The 14743-nt window shown below is 54.0% G+C and overlaps 1 protein-coding gene across 1 annotated transcript in view; it reads left to right on the forward strand.

Moving 5' to 3' along the window:
* Positions 1-13725, forward strand: part of ABCC3 (ATP binding cassette subfamily C member 3) — a 40841-nt gene extending 27116 nt beyond the window's left edge. The window contains exons 24-31 of the mRNA XM_004591212.3: positions 987-1186; positions 1312-1438; positions 3346-3447; positions 6293-6439; positions 6565-6723; positions 7317-7483; positions 10687-10881; positions 13167-13725. Coding sequence (XP_004591269.2) covers positions 987-1186; positions 1312-1438; positions 3346-3447; positions 6293-6439; positions 6565-6723; positions 7317-7483; positions 10687-10881; positions 13167-13275 — 1206 coding nt within the window. The 3' untranslated portion in view covers positions 13276-13725. The remainder of the gene's footprint in view (positions 1-986; positions 1187-1311; positions 1439-3345; positions 3448-6292; positions 6440-6564; positions 6724-7316; positions 7484-10686; positions 10882-13166) is intronic.
* The last annotated feature ends 1018 nt before the right edge of the window (positions 13726-14743 follow it).

Here is a 14743-nt window from a genome sequence, read left to right on the forward strand (position 1 = left end):
AGAGAGAGAGGAAGGCTCAACGTAGTAGCCTAGCAGCTAAAGTCCTCACCTTGCACGTGCCAGGATCCCATATGGGCACTGGTTCTAATCCCGGTGGTCCCACTTTCCACTCAGCTCCCTGCTTGTGGCCTGGGAAAGCAGCACGGGCCAAAGCTTTGGGACCCTGCACCCATGTGGGAGACCCAGAAGAGGTTCTGGGCTCCTGGCTCCGGATTGGCTCAGCTCTAGCCGTTGCGGCCATTTGGGGAGGGAAGCAGTGGACAAAAGATCTTCCTCTCTGTCTTTTCTCCTCTCTGTATATCTGCCTTTCTAATAAAAATAAACATTTAAAAAAAGAGAGGAAAAAATACAGAATGATGTATTTTTAAGATTTTTTTATTTGAAAGATTTACAGAAAAGAGAGACAGAGAAAAATCTTCTATTGCTGTTTCATTCTCCAAATGGCTATAATGGCTAAAACTGAGCTGATCTAAAGTTGGGAGTCAGGAACTTCTTTAGGGTCTCCCATGTGGGTGCAGGGTCCCAAGGACTTGAGCCATCCTCTGCTTCTTTCCCAGGCCGTAAGTGGGGAGCTAGACTGAAAGTGGAGCAACCAGGATATGAACCATATGGGATGCTCGCACTGCAAGGCAGCCAATTAGCCTGTTCAGTCACCGTGCTGACCCCAGAATGATTTTATTGCACTTTTTTTTTTTTTGCAAAAGTGTGGGCTTTGAGCTCAGTGTTCACCTAAGAGGAACAGATTAGGGGGTCGTTTTTCTGACTTTGGATACCAAGCAAACTCAGTACTCTGTTCCTGGTCCCCCTAGAGGGGGAGGAAGTAAGAGCTAACAGGGAACCAGGAAGGGCTTCCTGGAGGAAGTGCCCAGGACCCACCAAGCAGCCTGATCAGAGGGAAAGGGGAAGGCATGGGTTCCAATGTGGTGAGGATAGAGTTGAGAGCTCCACAGCCCTGACCCCAAGCTCTCTCCACAACCCGCTGTCAGCGCTTCTACGTGGCCACATCACGGCAGCTGAAGCGGCTGGAGTCGATCAGCCGCTCGCCCATCTACTCCCACTTTTCGGAGACGGTGACCGGCACCAGCGTCATCCGGGCCTACTGCCGCAGCCACGACTTCGAAATCCTCAGTGACACAAAGGTGGACATCAACCAGATGAGCTGCTACCCCTACATTGCCTCGAACCGGTCAGAACCCCCCACGCCCATCCGCATCCTCTGCGAGTGCCAGGCTCCTAGTCCTTCCTTTCGCCCAAACAGAAGGTGGACCCCTTCCTGCACCTGCTACTTCCTCCTTGTCTGCTACCCCGCAGGTGGCTGGGCATTCGAGTGGAGTTTGTGGGGAACTGTGTTGTGCTCTTTGCGGCGCTGTTTGCGGTGATTGGGAGGAGCAGCCTGAATCCAGGGCTGGTGGGCCTCTCCGTGTCCTATGCCCTGCAGGTACGGAGGGCCCTGGGCCCTGGGGTGGGGACCCACCAGGTGGAGAGCACCCCAGTAACCGGATCCTAGCTCAGACTGAGCTAGGGTTTTTGTGGGGGAAGAAACAGAGTATTGCAGGAGTCAGGAGTTTTCTCACTCTGGGCGTTGGATGGATGATCTTGGAGCTTGGCCCTAGTGAGCAAACAGAACTTGTCCCATCTGGGCAAGACACAGGGTAACTAGCAGAGGGGCAGGGGCGGGAAAGCATACAGTTGCAAAACACTTTGCTCACATGCCTGCCATCAAAGTCTGGTCAGCACTCCACACAGTGGGTCCCATTGCCATGTTTAATCAGCTGTAGACAGAAAATATTCCAAAGAAAAGGCTGCCAGAAAATTCCAAAAGGCAAAGCTGGAATTTGCTGTGTGCCAAATATTATGCTGAATCCACAGGAATGAAGTGATGTGATGTGTAGGCACTGTACTGAGGATTTATAAATATTTATTTATTTGGATGGAGTTAGAGAATGAGAGAAATACACACACACACACACAATGCCCACAATGGCTTCCACTGCCTTCCTAGGCACATTAGCCAGGAGCTGGCTCAGAAGTGGAGCAGCCAGGACCCAAACCACTGCTCATGTGGGATGTCGGAGTTGCAGGTGGTGGCTTAGCCTGGTGTGCCACAAAACTGGCCCCTGTATTAAGTATTATAAGTAATCTAGAGACAATTTAAAGTATATGGGAGGAAGTGTGACATCCTTTTATGGCAGAGACTTGGAGAGTACTGGGAATCATTTCTGAAGAATCCCAAAGCGGGGCTCGGCAGCGTGGCCTAGTGGCTAAGGTCCTTGCCTTGATCCCATATGGCCGCTGGTTCTGGTCCCGGCGGCTCCGCTTCCTCTCTATCTCTCCTCCTCTCAGTATATCTGACTTTGTAATAAAAATAAAATAAATCTTAAAAAAAAAAAAAAAAAAAAAAAAGAATCCCAAAGCACTGGAAACTTGGCTAGAAGTCAGGTGTCACCCCGAAATAACCTGTTCGGGCAAGGACTTAGGTCACGGCACATGGACTTTTGGCAAACACTGCACGTGGGTTACGCCTCCAGAGGCTCAAATTTTAGATATGTTGATAAGAGAACGCCACCCAGACAGGCCCGGCTTCTCGAGCATTCTGTGTGAGCATATGTGCGAGTCACCAGGAGACATTGCAGAAGCGTGCCTTCCTGTTCAGCAGGCCAAGGGTGGGGCTTGGCAGTCCGCATTGGCTCGCACAGGGTGGCCCACGCGTTAGCCATGTCAGTGTTTTCCAGGGCCTGTCAGAAGGGCGGGATCTTGGGAACCACCTCTGTCCTGCTGAATCGGAAGCCTTTTTTTTTTTTTTTTTTTTTAAGGTTCATTTAGTTATTTGAAGAGAGGCAGGGAGAGACCTTTGTTCCATCTGCTGGTTCACTCACCAAACGGCCGCATCAGCCAGTGGTGGGCCTGGTGGAAGCCCAGAGCCATCCAGGTCTCCTACATGGCTGGCAGTGACCTAAGTATTCAGGCCATCTTCCGCTGCCTTCCCAAGCAAGGAACTGGATCAGAAGTAGAGTGGCTGGCCCTTGAACTGGCTCTCCAGTAAGGGATGTCACAGTGTCCCAGGATGATGGCTTAGCTCACTATGATATAACAGTGGCCCTAGAAGCTTCAATTTAACAAGACTGTGGCAAGATGGCCTTTGGTCAAGTCTACATTTTTACTGGGCTATCGTTAAGGTTATAGCCCATTTGATATTGCCTGTGGGCTTGCTCAGACCTATTTGGGCCCTGGGTGGGATGAGATGGGATGTTATCGATTGGGGCATGATCAAGGAGTCTTAGTGTTTTCCAAAACCATGGAGTGCATGGGGAATCCCTGTAACCCTAATTTGGTCCCTTCTGCCAGGTGACAATGTCTCTCAACTGGCTGGTCCGGATGATGTCAGACTTGGAGTCTAACATTGTGGCCGTGGAAAGAGTCAAGGAGTACTCAAAGACAGAGACTGAGGTGGGTACTAGGTGCCGGCTGGGCTGGGGGGATCTAGAATAGCTGAGGAAGGATGGTGGGCAGCTGCCATCCCTACAGCTCAGCGCCGGTGGCTGAGGTGGCTCCGCATCCATTCGTTCATCCCCATTTGGGCATTTGCTAGAGGTCCATGCTAAGAAGTGTTCAGCTTGAGGGGGTTTCCCCAAGCAGACCCTGATTATTTGCTTTGGGACTCTGAGGATGGTGAGAGCGCTGGGGCGCTCGGAGGAGGCGGGTAGCAGATGGGTCAGGAACCAGGTGAAGGAGGTACAGGATTGGGTCAGGCAGCAGGAAGGTGATCAAAGCTCCGCTGAGTCATGGGAGCAGAGACCAGGAAGTGTGACCTTTGTGGAGGAAAGGGAGCTGTCCACTGGAGCATGCAGACTGCACCACCCTTTTCCACACCGCAGATCTGTTCATAACCAGGAACTTAGGTCTCTGGACCATGCTCCCCGCTTGGAGACCACCCTGCCCTCCCAGCTGACGTGTTTCACAGACTCTCCTCACTGGGACTCCCAACCCCATCACCCACCTGTGTCTGTCCATCACCTCGTCCGGCTTGCCCACTCTCTCCATTGAGCCTAGGTTCCCTACCCTGACACGAATGTCCCCAGCTCTCTTGATCCCTGTCTGTGGCTCAGGTGTATTGACCCAGGGACCCCACCCCGCTGAACCCACCTGTCCATGTCGCCTTCAAACCTACAACTGTGCCACTGAAACATAGCAGGGGAGACGACAGTTCAACTTCAAGTGTGGAACCCACTGCTGGGTTCGTCCTACTTTATTCACATACCACCACTTTAAGAGAGCACTCTTTCAAACACCTCCCCTTTCACACACAGACACACACACACACACACATGGTACAAACCCCCTTAATACTCTCCCCCAAACCCAGTGGAGACCTATAGGGAAATAGATTCCCCAGAGTGAGTAGCTTTAGCTCCACCCACCCCACTCCTGCACCTGCTTGACTCTCTTCTTTTGCTTTCTTTGTGTCTTTCTTAGATTGAGCTTCTCTCCTTTCGAAGTCCAGCCCTTCTGCTTGTCCTCCTGGTTGCTCAAGGACTTGGCTCCCACAGGGCTGCCCCCCAGCGCCTGCTGCCTCTGTCTTGCTCTCTCCTTTGGGTAATCTTCATGCAGACATCGCAGCTGCCACTGGAGACACACCAGCCCTTTCTCTGTTCTCCTTGCTTGTGGAGTGTGTTTCCAGGCATGGGTGACATGTCCGCATCACCCTCGATGGCATCTGCCTCCTCACCCTTCATGCTGCTGTCACTGCTCACCCGTGACTGCCCTGAGTCTGAAGCTTGGAGGCAAGTTTCTGTTCTCATCTAGTTCAGCCTCCCGACGACACGCAAACAAAAGGCTTTTTACTTCCACTGGGACCCGGTGTTTCCTGCTGGAGTCTGGGACTTGGCTCACCCCCTGTTTCTCTGCTGCCTCTGAGTCCCATGCCTGCGTATATACCCCCAGCTCCACCGCTCCCCTACTTCTGCCTTCCCCAGGCATCACCCCCACATCTTCTCTGTGCCCGGCAGTCCAGTCTCCCCCAGTTCAGACAGGGGAGCCTCAGTGTCTAGCCCCGCTGTTTTCCTGCATACCTTGAGAGAGTGCCATCTATGTATCCTAGTGTTTGTTTAAGAATGATCAATTCGAAAGTCTGAGACGCAGAGAGAGGGAGAGGGAGGGCTTCCATCTGCTGGTTCACTTGCCAAGTGGCCACAACAGGCAGGATTAGTTCCAGGCCAAAGTCAGGAACTTCTTCCCGGGTCCCCCATGTGGGTGGCAGGGGCCTCGCTGGGCCAGCCGTCATCACTACCTTCCCAGGCACATTAGCAGGGAGTTGGATTGGAAGCTCAGTGGCTAGGAACCTAGCCAGTGCCCATAGGGGATGTTGGTGTATCAGGTGGTGGTATAACTTGCTCCTGGCATTTGACTGCTGGCCCTCTGGCTTCTCATCTCGCAGGTAGGCTGGCATTCCCCTGGGAATGCAGCTGACTAGGCCGGCTCACAGGGCCCCGCCCCCTCTGCGTCCTCCCGCATCACACGTGGCTGCATGCTTTGCTGTGCTTGCCTCAATGTGCTTACTAACTTCAGAATCAAGGCCCAGTGTTTCCTCTTGCACTGGGCTCCCTAAGTGACCAAGCCAGTCCTGTCTCAAAGCCACCATCAGCATTAAGCCAGCCTGGTCCCCTCATGACTGTCAGAACCCTCCTTTCAAAGCCCACTGAATCATACCATTTGCCTGTGTATAGCCCACTCAGGATCTGCAAATCCACAGCCTTAAAATGGCCTGCAAGGTCCTACATGCGGAGCCCACCCACTGCCTCAGCCTCCAGCTTCTCACCTTTGCCACTGTGCTCCTTTGTGTTTGCTATTCCTTCTGCCTATCATGCCCTTCCTCTAGGTTCTACTTGGTTTGCTTCTCTCGCCTCCTCTAGGAAGTCTTCCCTGACTAGTCTGTACAGTACAGCAAGATGAAACACTTCCTGGCCCCTGATAACTCATCGATTCTTGTATCCCTGTACAGATTTGCTCATTTGTTGACTATGCCTTTCTGTGTTGAATGTAAGCTTCCTGGGGGCATGGTGATAAATCACCATGTGACATGGTCCCAGTGACAGCGAGTGGGTAACAGTGATGAAAGGGGGAGCTGGGGCAAGCAGAAAGTCTCTCCACCCCAGGAACATGGGGCACAGAGCATGCAGGAGGGGGACAGACTGAGGAGGGGGAGTAGCTATGTGGGGAATCCAAGCTGAGAGATGAAGGTGAACCCCAGGTGAGAGGGCTGTGTGCTGAGAAGCCCCCGTGCCTCTCCCTCCAGGCCCCTTGGGTGGTGGAGGACAGCCGGCCTCCCAAAGGCTGGCCCCCGCATGGGGAGGTAGAGTTCCGGGATTACTCTGTGCGGTACCGGCCGGGCCTGGACCTGGTGTTGAAGAAGCTGAATGTGCACGTGCGTGGTGGTGAGAAGGTAGGTGTGAGGTGGGCAAGCCTGGGTGTGAGCTTGGGTCTGGGTGGGGTAGAGGGGAAGGTTCCACACTGGCCCCATGGGGCCTTCCAGCTTCCCCAACAACCCCTTCCCCCCTTGCCATGCAGGTGGGGATCGTGGGTCGCACGGGTGCTGGCAAATCGTCCATGACCCTGTGCCTGTTCCGCATCCTGGAGGCGGCTGAAGGGGAGATCCGCATCGACGGCCTCAACGTGGCCAACATGGGCCTCCACGACCTACGTTCTCAGCTGACCATCATCCCCCAGGTAGGACCTTGTGTGGTCTGGCCACGCTGGCCAGTGTCCTGGTTTAGGGGGCTGTGGGGGGAGGCCACACTCCTGTTTGTGTGGTGTGAGGAGCGAGACCAGGACCTCAATTTTGCAGGCTAGTGGGCAAGCAAAGTCACCCTAGATGCACATCAACAGATCACGCTCAGCGAAACCCTGTCCTCTGGTCCGATCCTGGCAGGTTCTGCCTTTTGATCTTGTGTCCCAGCAGCTGGGGAGGGGTCCCGGGACTCCCTCTAAGCATGTCAGCACTCCTCCCCCTACCCCAGATGCCCCGTGGTCGACTAGGGACACAGCTCCGAATCACGAACATTTTCCTGCCGACTGGGCACTTTGGTGGCGGATTAACAGCCCTGGTTCCTGCTCCGCAGAGGGCTTAGCAGTGGGGGCAGCAGAATTTATCGCTGCCCCACAGGCCATTCTGCAGCTCTCTGGCCCTGCCTCCCTGCCGTTGCTGGAGGGCTATGGACCTGCGTGGGAGCTTTAATCCCTCTCTATTCTGTCAGTCTGGGGCCAAGGGCTCCTTAATGGGCCCTGGGCTGCCTCCATCTGAGGCCTTCTTGTGTCCCCAGGACCCCATCCTGTTCTCAGGGACCCTGCGTCTGAACCTGGACCCCTTCAACAGCTACTCAGAGGAGGACATCTGGCAGGCCTTGGAGCTCTCTCACCTGTACTCATTTGTGAGCACGCAGCCCGCGGGCCTCGACTTCCAGTGCTCTGAGGGCGGGGAGAACCTCAGGTAACAGCCTGGGACAAACCATGCAGGAGCAACAGCCCTGGCTGCTAGGGCTGGAGTGGCCTCAGATGGCAGGGTGCCCTCCCTGCCTGGCTCTGCAGCATTGGTTTGCATCAAATGTGTTCTGTGTGCCAAGCACCATACCCACTTCACTATGCTCTCCCGGGAGCTCTGTGGTAGAGAAATTGAGGCATAGAGGAAAATTAGGGGGTTGGCCAGTTTCCCAGGTGGGAGAAGGGCATGCTGGGAGTTGGACAGCTATGGGGAATCCCAAACCCTGTGGGTCACAGGCGAGGACTTCGTGCTGGGCTTGCACTGGTAGAGGCGAGGCTGCGTGGCACCTGTGCTGCAGGTGAGAGGGCGCCCGCAGTGCCCATGGGAAATTACAGGCTCATTGCCAGAGGGCTGCAGCCTGGTCAGGGGGTGTAGGTGTGGGAGGAATAGGTTCCTTAGGCCCTACTCTTCTCCCACGTAAATCTCTTACAGCCCAGGCTTTGTGTCCCCAGCCACAGGGCTGTTCATCCTGGAAGGCCAGGAGTCACCTCTTATTTGAGACACTCCTGCCTGTGTTTGTGGTATGGTTTCCACAAGTTGCTTAACCTCTCTGTGCCTCTCTTTCCTTTACTCCCAAACAAAGAGAATCCTGTGTTCCATACCTCTTCATACCACACTGCCCAATAAATATACATGTAATTAAAACCTTTCCTAGAGGCCATATTCAAAAAATATTTTATTTGGAAGGCAGAGTTAGAAAGGGACATATATATAGAGAGAGATTGTTCATCCGCTGGTTCATTCCTCAGTTGACCACCACGATTGGACCAAGTATAAGCAAGGACCCAGGAGCTCCCGTGGTTGGCAGGGGCCTGAGGACTTGGGCCATCCATTTCTTTCCCAGGCCATAAGCAGGGAGCTGGATCACAGTGTAGCAACTGGGACATGAACCAGTGCCCATATGGATGTTGGTGGCACAGATGGCTGCTTAACTCACTATGTCACAGCACTGGCTTCCTAGCCACAGTTATACAGATAAACAGAAATACAGATGTACAGAGAGGAGAGACAGAGAAGATCTTCCGTCTGCTGTTTCACTGCCCAAGTGGCCACAATGGCTGGAGTTGTACTGATCTAAAGCCAAAAGCCAAAATCCTTTTCTGGGTCTTCCACAGTGGAAAGTGGGGCCACCAGAACTTGAATCGTCACCCATATGGGGTCCTGACACATGCAAGATGAGCACTTTAGCCACTAGGCTACTACGCCGGGCCCTAGCCACAGTTTTTTAAAGAAGGGAAAAGGTCTGACACCCTGTGAAGTAAGCTAAGCCTCTGCGTGCAGGGCCAACATTCCATATGGATGCTGGTTCATGTCCTGGCTGTTCCACTTCCTGTCCAGCTTCCTGCCCACAGCCTGGGAAAGCAGCAGAGGAGATGGCCCAGGTGCTTGAGTTCCTGCACCCATGTGGGAGACACTGATAAGCTGTTGGCTTCCGATCAGCTCAACTCCAGCCATTGTAGCCATTTGGGGAATAAACCAACAGATGGAAGATATTTCTCTGTTTCTCCTTTTCTCTGCAATTCTGCCTTTCAAATAAAAGTAAAATAAATCTTTTTTAAAAAAGGAAAGAAAAGCAGTAGGTGAAGCAACTTTTAGTAGCATTCTTGGTTGAGCCCATGTGGACATTTTTGCTGATACAAGTTATTAATGATACAAGTCTGAAGCCTGGTGTGTGTAATACAGCCTGTCACACTCCAGCCACAATGTGGGTGCTCAGTGGCCACATGTGGCTGGTGGCTACCCGTGGACAGGGCAGTCTAGGGGTCACTGTTGAACTTGAGCGACACTCAACTTGGATATACATCTGTGAGTCAGTTCTTCTCCTGCCCTCACATCCATTTTTTATACTCCACCCATGGCCATAGGTCCTCCCCAGACCTCAAAAACGACAACAGAAAGTATTTGTTCTGCACCCAACAGTGTTGGGAGTGCTCTGGCCTGCTCTGGCCTGCTCTCTCTGATTTCATGTGTGCTGCTGTCCTGTGGGCTGGAAACGAGGCTTCATGGTGTGAACTTGTTGGCCCAGAACTGCTCGGCCAACAGGGGCAGGGTGGGGACTTGGGAAGTGAGGGGGGGGTGTGTCTCCCATCTTGGTGTGCTGTATCTGAGCCACCCCCTTTAAGTCGCACCACCAATGGGCTCCCCTGCCTGTCCCCTACCCCCACCCAGGCAGGCAGCCTTTCCCTACCAATGTGCATCTTCCCTGTCAGGAGGTGACAGGTGCACAGGTGTAAGCACTCCAAACCCTGAGTCCCACAGCTCCCTTCCTGCTTACGTCAGCACATCCTGCCCCAGAGCATCCCCGCCCCCACATGCACCAGCAGTGGAGACAGGACCTGGCTCCCCTACCTCCCATACACAGCTTGGAGCTACTTTAAATGTAACCTGTGTTGTGCGCCAATCCCACCATAAATCAGCCCCAAGTTCTGTCTGGTGGCTCATTCTGCTGCCAAAACCCTCATTAGTTGCGGGAAAGGGCCAGGGCTGGAGCCTGGCCATCACTCTGGCCGCAGTGACTCACTCTTTAGGGAAGGGCTGAGGTATTTGTCCTTGGCTGGGAGGGGAGTGCTGTGGCCACGGTGGCTGGGAACCTGGCCTAGCTCTGTCTACCAGCTGTGGTTTCCAAGGCAGGAAGCTGAAGGTATGCGTCCCATCCCTTCTCTACTTCCCCAGTGACCAGACATGCGGGTAGTCCCCCAGTTCTCCCTGCCCTGCCTCTTCCTCCCTCCTCGGCAAAATAGAGCCCTGGCCTGTGTTCCCCATGGGGGTGGGAGCCAATTGCCTGAGCTGTGTTACATTAGGTTCAGCAAGATGATGTAACTACCCCAGAAGAGAAGCGCAGCTTTATTCTTACTAAAGTATAATTGACTGACAGAATAGAACAAACTTTGTAGCTCTAATTGAAGAGTGAAAATGAGCAAGAAAGCAGGGTGAGGGGAGGCTGGGATTTCCCCCGAGTGCTGGCTCTACCCCTGAGGCCTCCTCTTATCCTTGCAGTGTCCTGACTTCTGTTCTGTGTTTCAGAAAGGCTGGGCTGTTGAACAGATAGGAGAAGTTAGACAGGAAGAATAGCTCCAGAAACAGCATCAGGAGGGTGGCCTGGAGGCAGGTCAGAGCTGCCCTGCCACAAATCTTTGCCTCTCCCTCTCCAGTGTGGGCCAGAGGCAACTGGTATGCCTGGCTCGAGCCCTGCTCCGCAAGAGCCGGATCCTGGTTTTGGATGAAGCCACAGCTGCCATTGACTTGGAAACTGATGACCTCATCCAAGCTACCATCCGTACCCAGTTTGACAACTGTACTGTGCTGACCATTGCCCATAGGCTTAACACAATCATGGATTACACCAGGTGGGCTATGGAAATGCCAGCAAGGGTGGCCTGGTTTTTGTTTTTTTTTTTTTTTTTTTTGCGGGGTGGAGGTGGTGGTGGTACCTGTAGCAGCAGATCAAAATTAGGGCATGGGAGAGTTCCAGGGTTGGTTAGGGCAAAGCAGGGTAGAGCTGGGGTTCCCAGGTTATGTACGATCAAGAAGCAGAATGGGGTGTGGTGACCTGGGTACAGGGGTGGGGGCCACAAGGACTCTTGGGGAGTTATCAGCATGTTGGGAAAGAGCCACTGGTACTTCCCAGCACAGTGCTTATGCACAGGCCGCCTCCCCACTGTCCCTATGGATAAGGTGAGGGTAACAGATCCTTGGGGCTGAATCACACTTCCTCAGCACCCTTGACCCAGTGCTCGCATGTCATTATACCTGTCAGGAAAAGGGTGTGATGCCCGGGTGCCCGCCTTGGCAGCTGGCCCCAACAGCCAGAAGGAGCTGGCGCCTTATGGCCCCTGACTGTAACGTGAGCTTGGGCCATTTGCAAGGCCTTTTTGGGCCTGTTTCAAATGGGAATGGTGTCTCTGGGGACTGCTGGAGGGAATGAATGACAGAATGCACAGATGGGACTGGGAGATGCCAGCAGCCTCGCTGTCCCTTGCAGCCCTCCTTGCTGTAGACCTCCCAGCACAGCATGGCACAGGGAGGGGGGTCCTGCAAGGATTAGGACTTTGCCTGCAGAATCTTAGGGTGGAGTGGGGAGGGAGGGAGCAGGGCACTTGGCAAAAGGAAAAATTGTAAGCTACTTCCTCCTGGCACCAAAGGTATGGCATGGAAGGTGAAGGAAGAGAGGGCAGGGAACTCCGAGGGTAGCAGGAAGGGGCCCTGTGGAAGGTACACAGTGGCACTACCTCCCATGCTTTGATTCCTCCACTAAACACCTGGAGGGCAAGGGGAGGTGGGGACATCCCAGACCCTGACTCTCTCTTGGAAGTATCCCCAAAGAGCCCTCAGGGTCCCTGGAGCCGAGTCTGAGGCTACTATCTCAGGCCCATCCTCACCTGCTGCTGGGAAGAGGATGGATGGACGGAGGAGGACAGGTGCCCAGGAGCAGTTCGGGGGGGGGGGCCCAGCACAGCACTGAGCTGAGGCTCTCTTCCGCCTCTGCTACCCTCCCTCCCCAGTGGTTCACTTAGCAGCAGCCCAGGGTGGGAGGCTCAGGCTGATCCTGGGGGTGGGGAGTTGGTTCATTCTGATGAAGTAGGCAGAAATAATCACGCTACAGATGCGTAATGAGCAAGCAGGGGTCCATGTGTGTAGGCTGAGGGACAGCCAGGACACTTCCTCTCCTAAGTGAGAGCACAGCCAGACACAAAAGGAGAATCAGCGCTGGGGGAGGAGCTGGAGGATGAGGCAATGGATGCAGGAGGGGCCATGAGCAGCGGAGAGCAGACCTCCCTGCACCTAGGAGAACCTGGGAAAGCATTCAGTTCTTACCCTATGACCACAAGAAGCTAGCAAAGGCTTTGACGGGGTGGCAGGGTATGGAGGTGGGTGGCAGGAAGGGGGCTGAGTGGTCTCTAAGGCTCCAGTTTGGGCAATGGCCAGCCAGAGATGCCCACAAAAACACTCCTCCCCAGGATGGATTTCTTGGGGGTCCCCTGGAGGTGGGGATAAGCAGCAGTTTGTCCCCTCCATGTCCCCCTGCATGGTGTAGCATAGCGTCTCTCCAGGCTCAGGGTGCCCTCTCCCTCCTGCCGCATGCTGGTGGTGCCGCCCTGTGGACCTTGTACCAGGTGTGCCTTATGTGGCACTGATGGGAAATGAATCCCAGGGCTGGGCCTGCCTGTGCAGTGGGAGGGGGCGGGGAGATCCAGCCAGTCGCAGCCACAGCCAGGTTGGCAGCCCCAGTCCCAGATTTCACTGCAGCCGGCTTCCTGCCGTGTGCCTTTGTGAGCTGGCACAAAGCAGATGGACATGCGCAGGGCTGTGGCTCCCCACAAGCAGCCTGCTCAAGTCCTCTGACCCTGGTGAGGGGAAGGGCTCATTAGGGAAAGCTTACAGAGCCCCAACTAGTGCAGATGAATAGGGCCTGGTGTTTGATCCCAGAACCTGCTCCATCTGCCAGGTGAGCTCGCAGGATGGCTAAAATAACCAGGCATAAAGTGTGCACATGCGGCGTAGGAGCTACACTGAAGTAGGGGGGCTGGAATGTCATGGTGGGGGACTGTGCTGTACCCACAGGGCAGCACTGGACCACGTGGCAAGGACAGGACCGCTAGACACCTGACTTTTTTTTTTCTGCCTTGGCTAGGATCCTGGTCCTGGACAAAGGGGAAGTCGCTGAATTTGATTCTCCCACCAACCTCATTGCTGCCAGAGGCATCTTTTATGGGATGGCCAAAGATGCTGGGCTAGCCTAGAACACATGCTTGCAATGTCCTCCTGACCTGCCCTGGTGCTTGGCAGAAGGGCAGTGACACCAAATGAACTGGATGGAAAATGCCAAAGGATAGAGGCAGTTTTGAAGATTTTGCCTCCACAGAGAACCTTCCAGAATGACCATGCTAGATACCTGAACATGGAAGTGAGGCCCTGGAAGTGAAGGACACAGCTGCCAGGGTCACGGCTGCTGGAGAGGTCTCTTTTGTGCTTTCAGGGTGTTGGAACCCCAGCCAAGTGTTCTTTCCATCCTGCACTGTTTCTTCAAGGGATGGTCTTTCTCCTTTGACTTCCCATACTTTCTCAAAGTGTTGTGGTTTTGTTTGTTTGAAACAAAGGTGTTTCCCTCTAGAACAGAGGACTGTCAGATCAGGCTGCATCTTGGATCTTAAGGCCTGACCCCTGCCCGCATGCGTTACAGACAAAGCACTGATAAATAAAGGGGTAGGCAGTACGCCAAAGTGAATTTTTCCTACCTGTTCATGAGGTTTGGAGATTGGGACCTGGGAGGCAGGGGGGGAAGACAAGGACTTAACACATGAACATAGTGGAGGTTGTCTGGAAGCATCACACCCCAGAGCTTTTGGCTGGAAGTACCGTCTTCCCAGCCAGACTTCCCTAGGCAGGTGCCAATAGTTCCTGCTCTCCTGTGCAGACACCCTAACAAGGTGAGAAATAAGGGCCCTGCGATGTGACCATCCTCTGATCCGGGTTAGCCGTCGGCCCTCCCAGCCTGTGTGTGTCTGGGTGCAGAGAAGCAGGGGGCTTGCTTTCTTTGCTTATGTACAAGTCTGTTCCCAACAGGTCCTCAAACTTGCAATGCCTCCAACTTGTTCCTTTCCCTCAGTCCTACAAGAGCTGGTGTGTGGCTGGCTGAGGCAGCCCCTGCCTCAATGGTCTCCATCTCTTGGAGATGTGAGGTGGTGACTTAAATTTGTCTTTGTGAGCAAGCCAACCACAAATGCACCATCCACAGGGCAGAACCCACTAGGCAGAGGGTTTTGTGTTTGGGGTGACTCTCTTGTCTCAGAGAGCTCATTAAACTTCCAGTCTCCTTTGCCCCTGGCTTGCTGCGACCCCAGCTGGAGGGTCTGCAGCAGGTATGGAAGTGGCGCCCTGGACGTGGGTCTCCCAGTGGCTCCGGGTGCCTGGTGCTGCAGCACCATTTGCTAAAGGTTAATCACATTGTTTTGGTAGGCCTTGTCTGCCTGGGTTGTTTATGAGTACATGGAAGATGACTCCCATTCGGGCGACAACGCGAGAAGGAAGGCGCAAATGCCCAAATTATTCTGTCTCTCCTTAGTGCTAAGCAAAGGTCTCTGTTATGCTCTCTGATTTATCAGGCCAATTTGGCATGACGTGTGCTTTGGGAGGCCCTGGCAGGCCTAAGCCATCGGCTGCATCTCCAGCTCAAGGCTGAGGAGCTGAGGTGGCAGGCTGGATTGTTCT

Source organism: Ochotona princeps, chromosome 17 (assembly GCF_030435755.1).
Source record: "Ochotona princeps isolate mOchPri1 chromosome 17, mOchPri1.hap1, whole genome shotgun sequence".
In the NCBI taxonomy this organism is placed as follows: Eukaryota; Metazoa; Chordata; class Mammalia; order Lagomorpha; family Ochotonidae; genus Ochotona; species Ochotona princeps.